The 20,887-nt window shown below is 29.5% G+C and overlaps 1 protein-coding gene across 2 annotated transcripts; it reads left to right on the top strand.

Annotated features, from left to right (window-relative positions):
- The first annotated feature begins 3,097 nt into the window (after positions 1–3,097).
- On the top strand, positions 3,098–20,738 carry LOC137810679 (putative LRR receptor-like serine/threonine-protein kinase At1g56130). 2 transcript variants are annotated; one of them, XM_068612069.2, is made up of 24 exons: positions 3,098–3,492; positions 5,064–5,247; positions 5,398–5,469; positions 5,929–6,000; positions 6,094–6,165; positions 7,040–7,111; positions 7,829–7,900; positions 7,977–8,048; positions 8,336–8,407; positions 8,483–8,554; positions 8,638–8,709; positions 9,092–9,163; positions 9,257–9,322; positions 10,533–10,598; positions 12,528–12,575; positions 13,751–13,815; positions 15,499–15,878; positions 16,629–16,827; positions 16,964–17,122; positions 17,514–17,632; positions 18,383–18,593; positions 18,709–18,937; positions 19,252–19,402; positions 20,056–20,738. In XM_068612069.2, exons 1-24 carry the CDS (start codon positions 3,381–3,383, stop codon positions 20,437–20,439), a joined length of 3,093 nt encoding a protein of 1,030 aa, XP_068468170.2. In that variant the 5' UTR covers positions 3,098–3,380; the 3' UTR covers positions 20,440–20,738. The 2 variants fall into 2 exon arrangements, 1 of the variants encoding a protein (XP_068468170.2); XR_016517242.1 differs by having other exon boundaries at positions 3,103–3,492; positions 16,756–16,827.
- Positions 20,739–20,887: the final 149 nt, after the last annotated feature.

Here is a 20,887-nt window from a genome sequence, read left to right as displayed (position 1 = left end):
TGGTTAATTAATGTCTTTAATTAGATAAAAAATTATTCTTAACATTTTAAATTACTTCACTATAATTAATAATTAAAATTTATGTTGTAAGTGTTGATGATGTAAGTTTTGTATATTTTTATTTTCAAATAATACAAAATATTTTAAACTATTATTTCATTTTAAATTTAAATTTAAGAAAAACAATCTAATAGGTTTGTCTTGCCTTATTTTGGCTCGTTTTACGAAAGCGGGTGGATAAACTAAATATGATAATTTGTTTTGCCAAATTAGTGGTAGCACACTATCTCTTTTGTTTTTCTTCTTAGACTCGAATAAATTAAAAAAAAAATCTAAAACATCATTTATTAGTTTTTTAATCCCTAATTTGAGCAGTCTGTAAAAACAAATTTTTTATTGCAAATCTAATCATTATAAAAGAAAAAATAACGACTAATAATTTGCTATTTATTATAAGTAAATAAAGAAACATGAAAAAATATAAAGTTAACCCTGAAATAAAATATAAATTTCTACTTATAAATATTAATAGCAATAAAATAATAAATAAAAATATTTAACTATATTCAACGGACAAAAACAATATTACACAACAATTAAAATTAAAAAAATAATATCAGTTGTGAGATGAGATGATCCGAACTTTGATTCGTCCAAACTACGACTAACTTTTAGGGATAATTCTCACACTTTTATTTTAGGCTTTGTTTGGATTAGAGAGTGGAAATGAGGGAGTGAATTTAAGATGATTTGAAGGAAAAGTGTGAAGAAAGTAATGTTGTTTGGATTAAGGTAAATAGAGTAGAAAGTTTAGAGAAAGTTTATGAAAGTTTGTGAGTGATGTGATAGATGTGATTGAAATTATATTTTTTAATTGATAAAATTATAAAATTATAAATTTACAAATTTACTTTTATATTTAAAAATTATTAAAAAATTAATTGGATTTATTTATTTATAAATTAAATAACTTTATTATTTTTATCTTTATTTTTTTATAATTAATATAATTATTATATAATTTTTTTATTTAAAAATATATTTATTATTATTATTATTATTTATATTTATTCTTATAAATAATTAATTATGTTATTTTATAATAAATATTTTTTTACAGTTTTAATTATATTTTATATTTGAATTATAATCTTATTTTAAATAAAAATAATAATAATTTTAGTTTAAAATAAAAAAACTAACCTAAATTATAAAGCAACTTTCGTTGCAATTCTCTCATACCACGTGGAAGAAAGTTTTAAACAGAAAATTCCCTTCGTTTTTTGTGTGTTTATATTATTTAATACCTCATTTTTTTTTTTCTATTCACAAACAGTAAATTTTCTCTTTTCTGCTTCTAGAAATAAACGAAGTCTTAAAGCATATTTTTGTTCTTTTATAAATAAGTATTTTATAAGTGTCACACATAAGATATGAGTGTCTTAAAGCATATTTTTGTTCTTTTATAAATAAGTATTTTATAAGTGTCACACATAAGATATGAGTGTCTGAGTTTCATAGTTCTTATTACTTTTTTAAACTATTTTTATTATAATATTTTATTTGAAAAAACTAATTAAATAAAATCAAATATTCTATTTACTTTTTAATCAACTTTTTCATGCTTCTCGAGACACAACTATAATTCACTTGTAATGAATGACTAGGTCAACGTTAAACATATAGAAAACAAAATCTAGAATTATCCGAACTCACACAAAGAATTTGTGTGTACAAGGACAGCGCCACCTAGGATACCAATATTCAACTCTGAATTCAGAGTCATAAAACGGCACCGTACACGCGGCCCAAAATAAATACGGTTCCATCATATAACAAAAAATATAAAAATAAATGAATATGGTTCCATTATTTTATTATATGATTGTAAATAAATATAAATCATAACATTCAACATTCACCAAATTAACGCAGCCAAAAAGTTGTAATTTTTTAAACATTGCAAATAATCACGTTTGCAAATTGCAATGCCAAGTCATTCCCTATTGGATTAGTTAATTCATGAGAATGCTTAACTTTAAATAAGTATTTTTGAAGTACTTTTTTAAATAATTACTTATACACACAATAGATAGAATTTAGCTATTTAAACAAAATACTAATTTTAAAATAAACAACCTTTGACATTTAAATATACACAAAACCATTATTATTATTATTTTCATTAATATAAAGTTATCACATGTGCCAAAAAAGGTCTATGTACAAGCAAAGACATTCACATGTATAATTAGTAAAAAAAATACCTACCTTAGACTTAATATATTTATAGTCTCTTAATAAATTTGTACTTAAAATTAATAAATCTAGATTAAGTTCTCCAATTATTTTCCATATTATTAGTTTTAAATATAATATCAAATACTAATTATAACTACATTAACAAATACTTAAACTTTTATTGTGATTGCCTTTCTCATTAAGATTGAAATAAAAAAAATGTATTTCTCCCACCAAAAAATTATTAAATAAAAAAAATTTTACAAAAAATAATAATTAATTATTATAATAATTAAATTAGATAATATTTTATAAACTAAATAAATTATCGATATTTAAAATAATTTTTATAAAAATTTATAAACTATTTTTTACGTTAATATCAAATTATTATCAAAGTTTTAGCTATTAATTACTTTAAATTTTAAAATTGGATAGTTTAAATGTTGATAGTTAATTATATATAAATAAGTTAATTAGATATCAATTTAAAAATTAATTTATAATTTTTTATTAATAAAAAAAACTATTTCAATATTTATAATTTTTTAATTTATAAAATAATATCTAATTTAGTCAAAATAATAATTTATTACTTTTTTATTCTAAAATTATTTTTATTTAATAATTTTCTAGTAATATTTTATAAACATTAAAAAAAATATTTATAATTTAATGAAAAAACACACAAACATGAATACATAATGCATATGGCAATGATAAATTCTAAAGATATTTTTAGGGTAAAAACAAAAAAAATGGTACAGTACCATTATTTGCAAGTTGGGTGAAAAGAATGTGGCCAACTAAATTTTAATTATTGGTATTATAACATGGTGTTATGTTGACAATTGATGCTTCACGAGGCCATTTGGTGTGCCATGACAGAACCTGACGTAAGCTTTTGACATAGCTCAAGCTGAAAATTGAGGTCAGAGACGCCATTTTTGTCTCTCTTTTTTCACAAAAGTCTTATAAATATAAAGTAGGGTTCCAATTTTTCAACCCAACACTGCCGTTTCTCACCAAATACCATCGTTCTTATCATTCTGTGAGGTCGATTCCTCAAGTTTCAAACTACTACAAAACATTTTTTTAAAGATCGTTCTTCTGGGATAATCAGTTGTTCATATATCAGGATGTCACAAGGGTTTGCTTTTGCACTTGTTGCTGTGTTCTTCTGTCACTTCAGCTGCTTTCTTAGCTCTGCACAAGCTCAATCTGCAAACGCCACCACTGACCCTTCTGAAGGTAAGTGTTTTTCTTTTTCCCTTTCTGGAACAAGTTTCTTTCTTCTGCAGAACTTCATGCAAACAATCAATGGGTTTGGGTTTCTTGTTGGGAAATTTGAAAAAGAAAAACTTTTTACTTTGATTCAACCATGCTATATGATGTCAAAGGTTATCTTAAAAATCCCATCGACTACACTAGAATGAAAACCTTACTCTCGATAAACCGATTTTATAGAATTGATTTAGACTTAAAATACTTTTTTAATAGGTTAATCAATTTAAATTCTTCTTTTTAATAGCTTAATCAATTGATAAATTTAGTGTAAACATAACCATGCCATTGATATATATTTCTCTTCATATTTTCTTATTTTTCTGTTGTTTAGCTCCAATTCACTAAAAAAATAGAGAAGACATAGTTTTTCCTCTTTGACCTTTGATGAAACAGTAAAACTCATTTCACTAATTTCTGAATCTGAATATGTTAGAAACTAGTCTTAAACAAAGTTAAGTCCTTATCAAAGAAAACCTTTAAAAAAGGGTGAAAAGAGCATTTAGTGAATAATTTGTTTGGGTAAATTTTTGTTTGTTTTGTTTAATGAATAATCTGACAGAGAAAAATGAAATTATTGGTACAGTACTACAGACCAGAATGTTTGGCATATTCTGCAACACTCTGATATGTGATATTGGTATTTAATATTTAGATTATGATATTTTTAAATGTTATCCACAATAAATATTAATATTTATAATAAAAGAATTTAAAGAAAAAGAAAATAATTCTTAAATAAAAATAAAAATAAAATATAAAATGTTTTAAAATTTAAAAAAATATAAATTTTTATAAATAATTAAAATATTAATATTTATTGGTGCAACTTACAAATTGTAAGGTGGGGCATGAGAATGGAATAAACAATTTTGTTAATATTTATATGTTTTTTATTATATTAACTTTTTAATTTGTAGTTGTACCTACCAAAAACCAGATATTATTCTCAATAGAATATATGTTTGACTTTTTGACTCTTCATTTTATAGTTCATACATTCTTATATGTAACAATCCTTCCACTTAATACAATAAAGTTATTAAATAAAAATAAAATTAATAAAAATCACTAAATTAACTAAATTATATATATTTTAAATATTAAAAAATTATTATTATATAAAATCATTTCTGTTCTTAATAAACTAAATTAATAACTAAAACTTGATAATTAATTAAATATCAATTATTATTTATTAATTATATTTAATTTGGTTAATATATTAGTTTATATTTAGTGATTTTGGTGTAGTATATTTTAATAGCTTTCTTTTTTTATTTTTCATATTTTTTATTAAGTTCGTATTATTATTATTATTACTATTATTATTTAAATTTTGACTTAATATACTAAATTCTCATAATATATCTTATTAAAATTGTTTCTAAAACTTCATCCTTAATTTTAAAGATACCATTTCATTTAATTATTTATACGTGATAAAAAAAATCTCATTTCACTAAAATATTAATAATAAATTAATTCTATGGTTAAACTGAGTGCATTTCCCTGAAAAAGTGAAGTTCTGAATGCAGCAAGAACTATAAATTCAATCTTCAGCAAATGGGGTAAATCCGCAGACACAAGTATATGGAATATAAGCGGTGAATTGTGCAGTGGAAGAGCCATTGATAGTACCTCCACCCCTGAATCTTACAACCCATTTATCAGATGTGATTGTTCCTTTGACGACGGAACTACTTGCCGCATCACAGCACTGTATCTCTCTCCCTCTCTCAACTTTACTTTTTCAGTTTTTCAGATAAAATTTCTGTGTTGATGTGTTGTACATTGAATTTGGAAGCTTACTATTGCTCTAAGCAATATAATTTTTACTTTTTTTGGGCTTTTATGCTTTGAATGGTACAGGAGGGTCTCTGCACTGAATGTGGTTGGTGAAATTCCAGAAGAGCTATGGACTCTCACCTATCTCAACAATTTGTATGTTTTCTTCCTCATGAACTTCGTTAGAATAAGTTCTGCACATGCTTTATTTTTATTACCAGAGGAAGCTCAGACACTCATTCATGTGGGTTCACATTTTGTTCCGTAATAAATGTTACTGCATTAATATTCGATAAAAAAAACAGTTATGATGAGAGTAAAATTGTAAAAAAAGGTTTGTATAAAAAACAATGATCAAAATTCGTATATTGATATAGATTACTCTAAACTTAATTTTTGGGCACTATCAATGAATCTGCCAACCAATTAAAAAAAAATTATTTATGATTTTTAGGGTAGTTATTATAAACAGTTAACAATCTATCATACATGTTAAAAGTTATGATTGAGTGAGAATGTAAAATTATTTTGATGCACTTTTAGCTTTTGATTTGTTATTCTCAAGCAAGAATTACATGCTTTTTTGCTGTACTAAGTTCCATCAATTGCAAGCAGAAATCTTGCGCAAAATTACTTGACGGGTTCTCTACCTGCAGCTATTGGAAATCTAACTCGTATGCAATACTTGTAAGACAATTCGACCCAATTTCAGTTCATAATATTCTATGAATTTAATGTTGTGACACATAAGTTCTAACAGATAAGTTTGCTCTTTGTTAGGAGCTTTGGAATCAATAATTTATCAGGGGAGCTTCCAAAGGAATTGGGAAATCTTACAGAGTTATTATCACTGTATGTTGTTTGCTTTGAACTTTTCTTCCTATGGTTATGAAATTGCCAATGGGTTGATTTTTCAGGATCAATTAGTCACCAAAAATATTTGGTGTCGGTTATGAGTCTTAAATTTGATAGAAAATGAAGTGGTATTTAAGCGATGGGGTTATCCCACATAATGAATTAGTATTTTTGGTTAAGTTGCCTCTTTGTGCCTAAGTCATAGTATTGTCTCTTGCAGTACGAGTGCATGTTTGGTTTCGTTTTGGATCAATTCAAATGCAGATCCATAATACACATCTAAGTTGAAACTATTTTGAATAACTTTCACATCTGAAACAAGAATCCGAGGCTCCAAAGGGAAAACCAAACACACAATGAGTCTTGGGTGCTAGTTAAAAGTTTAATTAATGGTGTGAAAGTGAGATGGACCCAAATGTAAGATGGAGGCCAATGCCTATTCCGGCCTTTAAATTAGAATGACATATACACATAGACAAAAGATATTCTGGTCTTGTGATTGATCTTATGATATGACAACTGGATTTTGTTTCCTGTAGTAATGAGTATGAAGTGTCTAATAGATAAGGGGTGATTATGAGACAATAAATGATAAATTTAATTAACCGAAAACATATATTGTACAAAAATTGAGTCATGAATTGATAGAAATCCACATGGAAAATTTTGGTTTGAGAATATTTTTTTCTTTAGACACACAATATTAGTTATGATGAGTACCTAAATGGATAAAAGGAAATTTAATGTTTTTCATAAGAATTTGCTCGCACAAAGCATAAACCAATATTGTTCTGTTGTGGATACATGATGGTGTGCATGACAAATTTCTCGTGATGGCACTAGTGAGATTTATTATTTGTTAAATTTGTAGGAGTTTTTCGTCAAATAAGTTCTCAGGATCTCTCCCATCTGAACTTGGGAAACTCACAAAGTTAACCCAGCTGTAAGTATTTCTGCAGTCTTAGGTTCTATTTGTATTATATTTTTTAATCAAGTTTGAGTCATATAAGGTTGCTATTTTACATATTTTTACACACATATCTATTGACTTTACTCCTTTATTGTTTCCTATGGTATACTAAAATATTACACCTAGCAAAATGTTTTCTTCTATTAGAAGTTTAGTGGCAAAAGTGAAATTTCTGCATGTTATATATATGCAGCCAGTTTAAATTTTGGAATGGTTGGGCACATGCCCCCAATGCATTCATCCTTGCATTTTGCATCTCAAATACTTTTAGTCCAACATTAGTAAATTCTTTCTATTTCTAATGGTAGTGAATCCTATCTCCACGTTGAAGTGATACCCCCCTATGTAATTTTCTATATCTTTGTGTAGAATATAGTCATGGAGATGGATGCATATATTACTACTCTTTCAAATATGGTTTGTGTCTACAAACAGCAACAATATCCTAGGGGAACTACGATACAGTATTTTGGTTACTAAACACATGTTACAAGCAATTATTTATTATTGTTCATAGTCATCAATTAGACTTGTCATAACTTCATAAGCATACATTGTAGTAAATAATGAGTTGGTCGGTTCTCAATAATGCAAGTATGTGGTCATTTTCAAAATTACACTTTGTTACGCAGTTTCATACCTTTGTTGTGAGCACAAAGAGAATATTAATTTCACAATATTTCCTTGCAGTTACATTGATAGTTCAGGAATTAGTGGTCCAATTCCGTCCTCATTTGCGGACCTAAGGAGTTTGGAACGAGTGTAAGATACTCCCACTTAGATGTGCCTAAAGAAAGAAAACCTTGTACAACAATAAAGATTTTTCTTTTCATTTCAGATGGGCTTCAGACACGGAACTCAGGGGCAATATACCAGACTTCATAGGGAATTGGACTAGACTTCAAGTCTTGTAAGACAACATTACCAGTCAACTCTGTTTTCCTCCTTAATTGAATTACCTTGGTGGAATGGAACACTTTTTGATAAAATAAATTATATTGGGTGTGGAATTAAAATTTTCTTTTTATGGCTACTTTCGTTTTCTGTTCCAGAAGTGTGTACTAACAGTTTTTGTGAATTATTGTCTGTCTTGATGTTCTGTTACCAGGAAATTTTAATTTTCATGGTTACTTTCGTATTCTATTCCAAAAGTGTGTCCTCCTGACAGTTTTGGTGAATTATTGTATGTTTTGATAGGAGGTTTCAAGGCAATTCTTTTAATGGCTCAATACCCTCATCATTTTCCAACTTGACTTCTTTAACAGAATTGTGAGTACCAACTTGTTTCTTGTATGGGTATTATTGATTGATGAAACCTAATAATTATGTATGATATAAATGTAGGAGAATAAGTGGTTTATCTGATGGGAACTCCTCACTGGAATTTGTACGGAATTTGAAATCTTTGAATATCTTGTAAGCCCCAACTTTGCTAATCTTCGTAACTCACTCTGCTTTGCCGACTTAATTTTTTTACTTATTTGTTACAATTGTTGCAGAGAATTGAGGAATAACAATATTTCTGGTTCGATTCCCTCCTCCATTGGAGAGTTGCACAATTTGACCCAGCTGTGAGTATTACCTGTTTGTGTCAAACTATATTCAAATGAAATTATGTAAAAGGTGTTGACTAGAAAGAACCAAATTAGTTAATTCTTTGTGGCTATTCCACATATATCCAATCTGATTACTGACTGGTGGTTATACGAGGGATATCTTAAAATAAGTATTACTCAACATGTTCATTACTTACTTGTGTTCATTTAATTTTTTGTCTTAGTAATTTTCATTGTTGTATGGTAGAAAGATACCAGTTTCCTACTAATTTATCTTAGGGATAACATAATTGGACATTTTCTTTCCTTTATTTGAAAAGAGAAAACAAGTATCTTGTCTTATAGTTCTATCCTTTCCCAAATCAAGGAAATTATATATTTATGCTGGTTTTTACAGGGATTTAAGCTTCAATAACATCGAGGGACAAATTCCGGGATCAATTTTCAATTTGAGTTCGCTCTCTACCTTGTAATATTGCATTTCTTAGAAATTGCATATTCATTTGTTGATACGCTTTGTACATGGTTTAAAGGACGTTTTGGTTTTTTCATCAAATTGCAGGTTTCTTGGAAATAATAAGCTAAATGGCACCCTTCCAACGCAGAAAAGTTCATCATTTCAATTTATGTGAGTAAGATTGACTTATTTGAATTATGGAGGATGAAATTCATTACTTTAGGATTCAAAATACTAGGGCCAAATCCAAGGTGCCCCTAAACTATTGGTTGCATGTGCTTTGAACCTCATAACTATCGGTTGCATGTGCTTTGAACCTCATAACTATCGGTTGCATGTGCTTTGAACCTTATAACGATTCCTTAAACTCACCAAACTCCAGTTATTGACCAATAAGGTCTTTTTTTGCACATGCAATCCAGGATAATTTGGTGAATTCAAGAAGTTTAGTTGGTGATTTTTAAATCATCTTGCATTGTCGGCATATGACTCATAGTTGGATGGGCTTCCCAGTGTCCTGCCCAAATTTTTTAGCTATACACTTAGTTGCTATTTTAAATTTTCTAAAATTGCACCATCTGAATATAAAAGAGATTGATTGGAACTTTGTCCTACTAGTTTAAAGACTAAAATGAACAGAAAAAATGTATTATCATAATGAGAGGAAAGAGCGTATGCTTTCCCATGTTGTTACTTGTCAATTTTCTATTTGTATTTATTTTAAGTATGTGTCCACATGTCGTAGTTGTTTTAATACAACTTGGATGCTTTAAAATTGGTGTTATATGTGTTGTTGTTAGATAAGTATCTGTATTCCTTGGACATCATATGAAACTATAAGTATACATCGTGTAATTTTATTTATTTTTTAAATCGTTTGCTGATATGTGTGGGTAATCATATGTATTGGCTAAATGGTAGTATCTATCAAGTCTATAACGACTAAATACTAATGCTGAAAAAGAAAAGCCAATAACATCTATGTTGAAGTTTATTTGACTTTCTTCACTTTTCTTGCTCGTGGAATTGTTCAACATATAATTTTTTTAATGATGTTTGCAGTGGCTTTATTTGTTTATATGATGTTTTCTTGAGATGATTTACAATTTACATAATTTTTTGTTAGTGTTTTACTTTATCTTATCATACTTCATTCGTAATTTTTCCTATGGGTGTCATATCTGACACCTCTGTCCACACTTGTATGTATTTGTTTTACATTAATTTCTACAGGTTCAATCAATATTTAGTGTACTTGTAACACACATAGTTTGTCAACTCATATGAATGTTAGAGTTGGCCTATTTTGGCTACACCCTTTTCAATTGAAACCATCATTCCTCAAGTATCCTTGATTTGGTTTGACTTAACATGCTTGCAGAGACTTGTCATACAATGATCTATCAGGTAGCCTCCCCTCTTGGGTAAACGATGCAAATTTACAACTGTAAGTAGTGTGATTCTTTTTCTCTCCCTTACATATCAATTTGTTCGCAAGCTCCCAATAAAATGAGTCTAAGTTAGAAAGATAGAGAAGGAGTAGTTTTGGATTGGATGACATAATGGTCTACTAGGCTACTAAAGAGGAGAGGAGACTTAGTTAAGTAATTAAGAATTGTTAGAAAACAGACCAAGGAAGTTGAACATATCATTCTTGTATTCATTTTATTTATTGTATCACATATGAACATGGGTCCAAAGATAGAGGGATTTTTCAATAAACTATCATTCTCTTCCTACAATATGATCCACTTCTATTTCAATTTCAACAATATTGTTAGACTTTGGGATTATACGTATCCAATATTGTGAGAAGTGGATCATATTGTAGTATTATGAGATGTTACACATATCCAACATTCCAATCCTTTTATACGTCATATTTCCTATGATTTTGTTTGATATTATCTAGATCAATTTTGATTTTATTTGATAATTTAACATGCAACAAGTTTCTAGTGATTGAAGGAGCATGCAACAAGTTGTTAAGTTTAATAGTGATGTTTGAATTAGTAGGTGATAGAAATGAAGAGGAACCAACATAAAAAATACATAAACTTTATTGTTCCCTATGAAGATTTGATTCAGACCATCAAAATGGCTAAGTTGATTGATATTTTGTGGCTCACCGGTCACATGGAAACCAACACCTAAATCTGGAATCCAAGAGGTGTTGCCATTGCTTTGAGAGCTCAAGTTTTTTAACGTTGCACTTGGTTGAGTCGTTTCCTAGAATTAACTTCCCACGCATCATGTGTAGTATTAAAAATAAAGGAAAAGAAAAAAATAGGATAAATTCCCTTGTGTATATTGAACATATAAGGTTATGTTTTTATAGAGAAAAACATACAAAAAAAATATGGGCTAAGCCCATTACATAAATAGAAATATCTATAATATCTAACATGTAGGATAGACATAATCAAGTTTATAGTTCTCATTGGTGAAATAGCGCTTCAAAACCACCGGATTTACAACAAATCGTTGTAACTTGTGTGATTTGATCATTGGTTCTATATGCTGCTTCTAGTCATGATAGTTTGAATCATTGAACTTCTTAACCATGGACTTATAAATGATTGAGAGATTGAGGATTGAGATTTTGAAGCCATGAATGCAAAGATCGAAGGCTCAGAGTGGATGAAAACCTTAGAATGTTCGAAGAAGAAAAGGCTTCAAAAAAAGGGCTCTAGATGCCCTCTAAAATAAACCGACAAGAAAAATGTAACTAAATGAATGGAATTTTATTAGCTTGAATGTAAAGATGGTTACAAGAATAATGTTTATAGCTATCTATAGTAGAGAAGAAGGTTAGCCTTTGCTAACAGCTCTAAATATACTAATAGTCAAAAATACAATCTCAAACACTAAAATGATTAAATGAATAGCAAGAGTTAGCAAATGCAAGTTGAAAATTTACTTTAGTGACGAAATGTTTACTAAAGTGATCTACATTTGAAAGAAATTATAATAAATATAAATACAATTCAAGTTAATGACATAATTTTTTTTACTCATTTGATCTTCCTATGATTCATTATACTAAAATAATAAAATTGTTGATGTCTCCTCTCACCTTTAAATGTTCAACTATTTTTGTTCATACTTTAACATCATATATTGAAAACTTGCTTGATGATTATCTCTCTTTACATATATATGTGTGCACACTTGTGTGTTCTCTAAGAGTAACACTGAGAGAGTTACTCCTCATCATCATTTAGTGTTAATGAGTAACTAATTATAACTATTAGATTTCAAGAAAATAAAAGGTGATGATCTTGGAGTAACTTGACCCTTATTTATATATGTGTGTGTGAGAGAGGGAGTATGTATTCTGAAACTCATTGCAATAATTTTTGGGTTTGAGATGCAGGAATTTAGTTGTTAACAACTTGACAATAGATGATGATTCAGATACCAGGTGATTATTATACACTTTCTCTAATGATGATTGTTTTAATAGTTCTTTTAAAACATACTGCATATAACCTATTTTTGGCTATAATATGAATTATGATCTTGCTTGGATTCTGTTCCTCAGAGTCTAGTTTAGATTCATATGCTAGTTGCCTCCATTTGAAACATTTTCCTTTCCATATAAGTGTACTGTATCTTGCTTGCCATCAGCCGAAACGCATATCTTATTTAACAACTTCCAAAATTTTATTTCATTGTAGTTGATGTTTTCAGTACCCCGTTTATTTCTAATTCTCTAGCCCATGGTTACATATATTCTTCACTAATATCTTTTTGCCATGCTTATTTGATATGTTTATTAATTGCTTTATTAGCTACAAGTTAACTTGTGTAATGTGTATTTGATACAATGATTAATTGATTAATTTGATATTTTCATTAATTACTTTATGTACTTTTAATTTCCAAAGTAGATTGTCATCACTAGATGATAAAAGTGAAGAGCTATTTTACAAGAGTTTTCTATTTCGAACCTCCTTTACGATTTGGATAATCAGAACAAGGATTCAATCTTTAAGGTTTTTTTTTGTTACAGAATAATCTCTATGATTAAATATAAAGACCTTTTTTGACAAAACAGAATAATCTTTAAGGCTGTACTTTTTTTTTGTTTCATAGATCTACCAACTTAGGGATTTCTGCAAAAACTAATTCTCATTTGGTAACACTTAACCAAAAAATGGTTCAGTAAATTCAAAATTGTGACCACTCTTCAAAAGTTGTTAATACGTGCTTGGTTGATTTTCCTAAACTTCGGAGATATTTTCACAAGAATCACGAAGTTGTAGTTCTCATTTGTATTGGGGTATAAGTAAAAGCCTTAACATTTGTTAGAGATCCCACATCGAATAGAGATTAGAGCATTTTATAGTATATAAGTGGGTGCAAATCTCACCTTATAAGCCGGTTTTATGAGGTTGAGTTAGGTTTAAAATCCACTTCTTAATTAGCACTCGGATCTGTTTCTGATTTTGAAACAAATTTGCAACATCTGTAATATCTAGTTATATCTAATAATATCTAACAGCATTCAAATCTTAAGATCTGATTTCTATTTATATATGACTTGGAAAATTCATTTGTTGACCAATCTTTTATTTGGTAACTTTTCTTTTGCAGTGGCTTGCCAAATGGGCTCAACTGTCTCCAGAAAAATTTTCCTTGCAATCAAGGTGTTGGAAGATGTAAGTTTGACTTTAAGCTATTTTTTTTCATGTGTATGTAAGTCGTGCTAGGCACTAAAACTCATAAGAAAATATTTTCTAAAAAGAAATTGTTTACCATTATAGATATCTTAGAGGGCAAGCCTTTGGGCAATGGTAAAGTCCTTACCTCGCCCTTTTTACTATTAATTATATCATAATTATAAACCAAATTCTGAACTCAAATGAGGCAAAATTTGACGTTTCAGAGTTAATTGGCCATCACATGTATCTACTAATACTATGGCCTTTTCAGGAAACAAATACCCTTCAATCCAATTAATTATTTCTCATAAGATTCTCCTAGTTACTTAATTTAATACTGTAAATCAGATAAAATTGAAGGTATAAGTTTCCTTTACAAGGAAAAGTTAATACTTAACAACCAGAAGCTCCACTACTAGTAGAAAATTACAGTAAAAATTTAGTAAGGAGAAAAATAAATCAAAACTGAAACTAAATATAAGTTTGAATTCAAGGAAATCTACTTTCCAAAGAAAAATAAGTGCTAAAAAAATAGTAACACAATTACTGGAATGGAAGGTTAAATGAATACAGCCTCTGCCCTCTTGCCTTGAGCCACCTAACTATTATTGAAATATCTGTTCTGTTCTGTCTCTATTATTTTCCATCCCTTATTATTCACTTTTTTTTTCTCTTCTATCATTGCTTCATTCTCCTCTCTAATTCATTACTGTCCCTGTTCATTGTGTTACACTCTCCTGATGCTATTTTCTCCTCACATCTGGTAACATTTCCATTGAAAATCATCTTGTTTCCTTCAAGTTTTTACCTTCCCTAAATCTAACTATTTTGTCATTTCTATCCACAATATAAAAGTTTATGTTGCTTCTATCCATTGTCTTTACACATTATGGATTCTTCACTTGGCCAACCACCATTATTTAATTATTTTTGTTGGACTTGTTAGAATAACCTACCTTAAAATTTAAAAAATAAATTCTTAACCTTTGTTGGACTCGGATCTGTTTCTGATTTTTGAAACAATTTTGCAACATCTGGATTAATAGATTGACAAAGTGTTGGTTACTGGCTCAAAATGCTAGGAAACTTTCTGTTCTAATACTTTCAATGTGAAATCAGGATGACCTAAAGGATTACTAATGGGTATTGTTCACTCCAGTGTATAAGAATGTTGTCTGCAGTACTATTAAGGGACATGCAGGAATAATAATAGTTTATTTCAAATCAGTCCTTTATATCTATAACTAATTCAAAATCCCTGACTATTGGATTACTATGACTGAAGGATTTCCATGTCTTCTTTTTTCATTACATAGAAAAGAAATAGGATAAATTGTGTTTTAGGTCACTCAATATTTGGTTAATATTGGTTTTAGTCCTTACCATTTAAAAATGGTGGTTTAATCCTTTCATTTTCTAGCATATGGTGAATCTTGTCCTTGGTCAAATTAAAATGAATCACGGGATTAAAGATGAAATTCATCATATTTCATAAGTACAGGATTCAAAACTACTGTTTTCAAAATGTAGGAACTAAAGTCTGAAACCATTTTGACCGTATCTAAACGAACCTAAATCACACTTCACTCAGAGAAATATGGGGCTCTATCTGAAGTCAATCCTGTTATTTAATACTCCTTTTCACTCATTCATCAGTTTCTTATCTATGATTCTATGCAGATTCTGACTTTGCAATCAAGTGTGGCGGTTCCCAAATTACGTCCACAGAAGGAATAGTGTATGAAACGGAGAATGAGACACTTGGTCCTGCTACATACTTTGTTACTGATACAAGTAGATGGGCTGCTAGTAATGTTGGATTATTTACGAACAATAATAATCCAAAATTCACAAAATCTGTGACTAATCAATTCACTAACACTATGAATTCGGAGCTCTTCCAAACAGCACGACTCTCTCCTTCATCATTGAGATATTATGGCTTGGGGCTGGAAAATGGCTTTTACAACATCACCCTTCAATTTGCAGAAACAGCTATTGAGGATTCTACTACAAAATGGGAAAGTCTTGGGAGACGAGTCTTTGATATATATATTCAGGTACTTTTGTATTTACCAAAATACTTGAAAATCATAGATGATAGATAGTGCAACAATAATGACAATGAAGAACTTGTAGATCTACCCAGGGTGTTAAAGTATCATCTGCTTTTGTTCTCTTATTTATGGAAATTCGTACAACATATAACACATTTCCATAAACGAGGTATAAAAAGAAGATGATTTATATTTGATAGACTAAAACTAAATATTTTTTCAATTTCCAAGTACTAAAAGCATATTTAACTAATTTTATAATATTAATGTATTTGTACACGTTAGGAGAAATTTCCTAATAGACTAATAGCTAATTTTTTCGGAAGTGAATCCAACATCTCACATAAGACCAAGTGCTGGTGTCTTTGTGTAACTTATATTCTATTTGGTGTCCTAATCTGGTGAAGAGAAAACTCTTCATTAAGTATTTAAGATGCCATCACCTTGAAATTTCTACTAAATATTATAATGATTTAAGGTCATGTGTGCATTATTCTTAGCTTACATTGGCTGGATGAAAATTGGTTGGAAAGGATTTTTTTTTTCTTAATTATCCAATTAAATAGTATTCCATCTCGAGCGAGCATATTTCGTCTTTGTCCAAATGAAATTTGTAGAACCAAGTTATGTTTTATGTTAAATATTTTGAATCCATGTTGTGTCATTGGTTTGGGACAAAAAAACGATTGTTTGACCCTCTCTTTTCTTGCCTTTTATTCTACCTTCATTTTTCTTTACATTTGAATATTCTAGGGGAATCTTTTCTTGAAAGATTTCGACATACAAAAGGAAGCTGGGGGCATATCATTCAGAAGTGTCCAAAAGCAATTTAGGTTTGAAGTGTCTGAAAACTATCTTGACATCCATCTCTTTTGGGCAGGAAAAGGGACTTGTTGCATACCAAATCAAGGTACTTTTGGGCCCTTGATTCAAGCCATCCATGCTATCCCAGGTAAAACTATAAAAAAAAAATTGGCAATTCAGTTGTTTAATTACTAACCTTTCACAATGTATAATCTCTTGCAGTAAAATATTCAAAATTTGTTTATTTTTATTTTTATTTTGATAAAGTTGCCTGTATTGTACAGATTTTATACCTAGTGTCAGTAACGAACCTCCAAGCAATAAAACAAATAGAACTGGCCTAATTGTTGGAATTGTTGTTGGAGTTGGAGTTGTATGCTTCCTATCAGTTTTTGTGACTTTTTGTATCATTCGGAGAAGAAAACGTCAGCATGAGGATGAAGGTAAATACACATCAGAGTATTTGTATAGTAATGCTCTCGTGATATTTAAGCTGTAACAACTTCTAGGAGAAAAAATTAAGAAAAACTAAAATAAGTTTCTTCGTAAATTAAAATTAATTTATGCATAAGTTAATTTGTAGAAACTTTCATATAGCCTCTCTGAATTTTTATTTTTTAACTTATAAGTTAATTTTAACTTATTGAGAAACTTATTTTCTTGTTCTTCTTATTTTTCTCTTATAATTTTTTTTATAGAGAAGTTTATCCAATCAGATCCAATTTAGAGAAAGGATTTCTCTAAACATGAAAAGCAAGAAAGCATCATCCCAACTTTCATCAAAATAAGTCTCGGGTTCCCTAACTTTAACATTATTCATGTATGATTTTGCAGAGCTTTTAGGAATTGATACAAAGCCATACACTTTCAGTTATTCTGAGTTGAAGAATGCTACTAATGACTTCAATATCGAAAATAAGCTTGGAGAGGGAGGTTTTGGACCTGTTTATAAGGTAATATTCTGTCCCTTTAAGATAAAGGTTATGTTCTACTTAAAAAGTTATCATTATAAATACTGCTTCAAATAATACTCATGGCAACTGGTAGTCAATGTTGAGCCCACAATCATTCTAGAGGAGCTTAAACTCCTTTGATTATTTTATTTAACTAAAAAGCATTTAATTAATGTTTCCATAAACATTTCCTGCTTCCTAGTTACCTTAAGACTTTAGTGCTTGTTGTTGTAGATATCTTTGGATATGCCTTTGGCTTGTTTAATATAACTATTTTGTTGATAATTAAGTTTTAGTTCTCAAAAGACAAATGGAGACTTTGTTCTTCCCCTAGCCAAAGTATAACTTAGCCTCTACTAATAGTTATACTTATGATATGAAAGTAAATTTGTATCCTAATATTCATTTTTTTGGGAAAATATTAGAAGTAAAGGATAGTTTGTTACAAATTGAAAAAAATAAGTGATTCTAATGTAAAATATTTTGGTGATTATTTTTATAAAAAGCAAAAGCTAATTTATGTTTATTTGCATTCATAGAAACCACTTTTTTCTAAAAATAGTAGATGCTTTCATGGAAAGTTATTCAAAATAGCTTCCAATTTAATCAGATTTAGATTCTTTAAAGTATCTGATTACTTTTAAAAGCTGAAACAACTGCATAGTGATTTTTCTGAAAGAGAAAGTTGTACCAAACAGGTCCTGAATCCTTTCTCTAAGAGAATGTTATTTTTCTTTTTTGCTCTTGTAGGGGACACTTAATGATGGAAGGGTTATTGCTGTGAAACAACTGTCAGTAGCATCCCATCAAGGAAAGAGCCAGTTCATAACTGAGATTGCTACTATATCAGCTGTGCAACATCGTAATCTGGTGAAACTATATGGATGTTGTATTGAGGGAAACAAAAAGCTTCTGGTGTACGAGTATCTGGAGAATAAGAGTCTTGATCAAGGATTATTCAGTATGAACAAAATATATAAGTTTTGTCTATGTGCATCTAAACTTATGAATGCCTACTTGTTTTCTCATTTGCTTGTACACAAATGACTAAGGACAAACTTGGTTTGTTTGGGCAGGTAATTCTTTAACCCTCAATTGGTCCACACGCTATGATATCTGCTTGGGTGTTGCCAGAGGTTTAGCTTATTTACATGAAGAGTCTCGTCTCCGTATTGTACACCGTGATGTGAAGGCTAGCAATATTTTGCTTGACTATGAGCTTGTCCCCAAAATATCAGATTTTGGGTTGGCCAAATTGTACGATGATAAAAAGACCCACATAAGCACTCGTGTGGCTGGAACAATGTGAGTCATCAATACTTCGGGAATATGGCTACAAACTTCTCTTAGCAGAAAAAAAAAATGAAATTTTATCCATGAGTTAAAATTATAAGATAATTTGATACAACTCTCATAGTTTCTCTGAACTTTTACTTCTAAATTATACATAAGCCAATATGAATTTATGGAGAAGTCAATTTCATTTTTCTTGCATACTTGTTTAAGAGTCCTTATGGAGAAGTTCGTCCAAATAAAATCCTTTAAGTTTTTGTGGTTGGAATTCATTTTTGTCTTAAATAATTCTAAACTGTTGATATACTCAAATTCTTGTGATGAAGTGGATATCTTGCACCGGAGTATGCCATGCGTGGACACCTTACAGAGAAAGCAGATATATTTTCATTTGGTGTTGTTGCTCTAGAGTTAGTCAGTGGGAGACCAAATTCTGATTCAAGCTTGGAAGGAGAGAAGGTGTATCTTCTGGAATGGGTATGCATTCTGCCTCTGTTTTCTATATTGGTTAATGTTAATATCTGTGGTGTTTATCTTAATTATACCTATATTTTCTGCGAAGCATTACAATCCAAAGGTTAATACCTTTTCATCTCGATTTTGGTATTGCAACCGAGTTCAAATCTAATCTCATTAACTGTTAAACAAGTAAAATGCCATTTGGTTTACAGGGTAACTTTTTTAAAAAATTGATATTTCATTTAATAGGACAACAAACGAATCTCACATGATTACGAACATGGTAGTTGAATCGTGAGTCCTATGTGAATCGGAGAGCTTTCAAATCATGAATCAAATTAAACACTTGTAAACATACATCTTTATCTTTTTAATGTCAGTTTACTTGAAAAACATATGTTTTCAATTTATATGGGTTGATTTGTCATGGGAAAGTTAACAATTGCTTTTGCTTTCTAATTATCAAGACAAATATCCAACTACCATAATATGAAGTCATTTTCTTCTGAACATTTGTAGGAAATGTTGTATGTTGATAGTAGTTGACTCATGTTAAAGCTTAGTAAAATGAATTGAGGATTCCCTCCTCTTTGACACCAACAATTGTGCACTGAACATTCAAAGACATGTTTGTCATTTAACCTTTTTGTCATTGGTTTTCTGTTTCTTAGGCTTGGCAGCTTTATGAAAACAACCTCTTAATGGATCTGGTGGACCCTAGAATATCAGAATTCAATGAGGAAGAAGTAAAACGTGTTGTGGGAATAGCACTTCTGTGCACTCAGACATCACCATCATTAAGACCATCAATGTCCCGTGTGGTGGGAATGCTTTCAGGAGATATTGAAGTGAACAGTGTCACTACAAAGCCTGGATACCTTACTGACTGGAAATTTGATGATGTGACCAGCTTCATGACTGAGAATGCAATTGAAGGATTGAATACAAGTCACCAGTATTCATCAGGAAGTACCAGCATTGTGGGTGGTACAGACTTTTCACCATTAAGTGTTTCAAAACTGAACCTTAATGATGGTCTTAGTGAGGGTAGGTAAGAATTGGTGTACTCATTACTGTTCAGATCAAGTGTAGAACAATTATCATGTCACTGCTCCAAAACTTGTTTTCTTTTTCTCTTGTTTTGCATTTTCTTTAGCCATTTGTTTTATTGTGTAGTTAATGTAAATAGCCCCCTAAGTTTCAAGAGAATGTACAACAATGTGTCGCTAATAGGCCTCAACCAGGAAAGTTTATAGGGGATTTTTTTGTATAAACACTATTTTCTTTGTTGTGATTTTTGTTTTGAACTACCCTTTTCTACAAATGAAGTCATGGAATAAATTATTTGTTGTAATTGATAGCTGTTTGGAATTTAGAGTGTGAGATGTATTCAATCCATTCAGGAGATCAACCTTTAAAAGTGTTAAAATTTTAATGATTTTGGAAACTAAATTCCTTAAGTCTTAAAATTGTAACATCAAATTCTAGAATTGAAACGAAAGG

This window comes from Phaseolus vulgaris, chromosome 11 (assembly GCF_051622355.1).
Source record: "Phaseolus vulgaris cultivar YP4 chromosome 11, ASM5162235v1, whole genome shotgun sequence".
Lineage (NCBI taxonomy): Eukaryota > Viridiplantae > Streptophyta > Magnoliopsida > Fabales > Fabaceae > Phaseolus > Phaseolus vulgaris.
This window is presented reverse-complemented; position numbering and strand designations above follow the sequence as displayed.

Bases quoted from the DNA above. Each gene is read 5' to 3' on its own strand.
- LOC137810679 (XM_068612069.2), top strand. From the start codon at position 3,381: ATGTCACAAGGGTTTGCTTTTGCACTTGTTGCTGTGTTCTTCTGTCAC. The intron at 7,901-7,976 runs GTAAGATACTCC...TTTTCATTTCAG, and splicing joins CTAAGGAGTTTGGAACGAGT to ATGGGCTTCAGACACGGAAC. The intron at 8,555-8,637 runs GTAAGCCCCAAC...CAATTGTTGCAG, and splicing joins TTGAAATCTTTGAATATCTT to AGAATTGAGGAATAACAATA.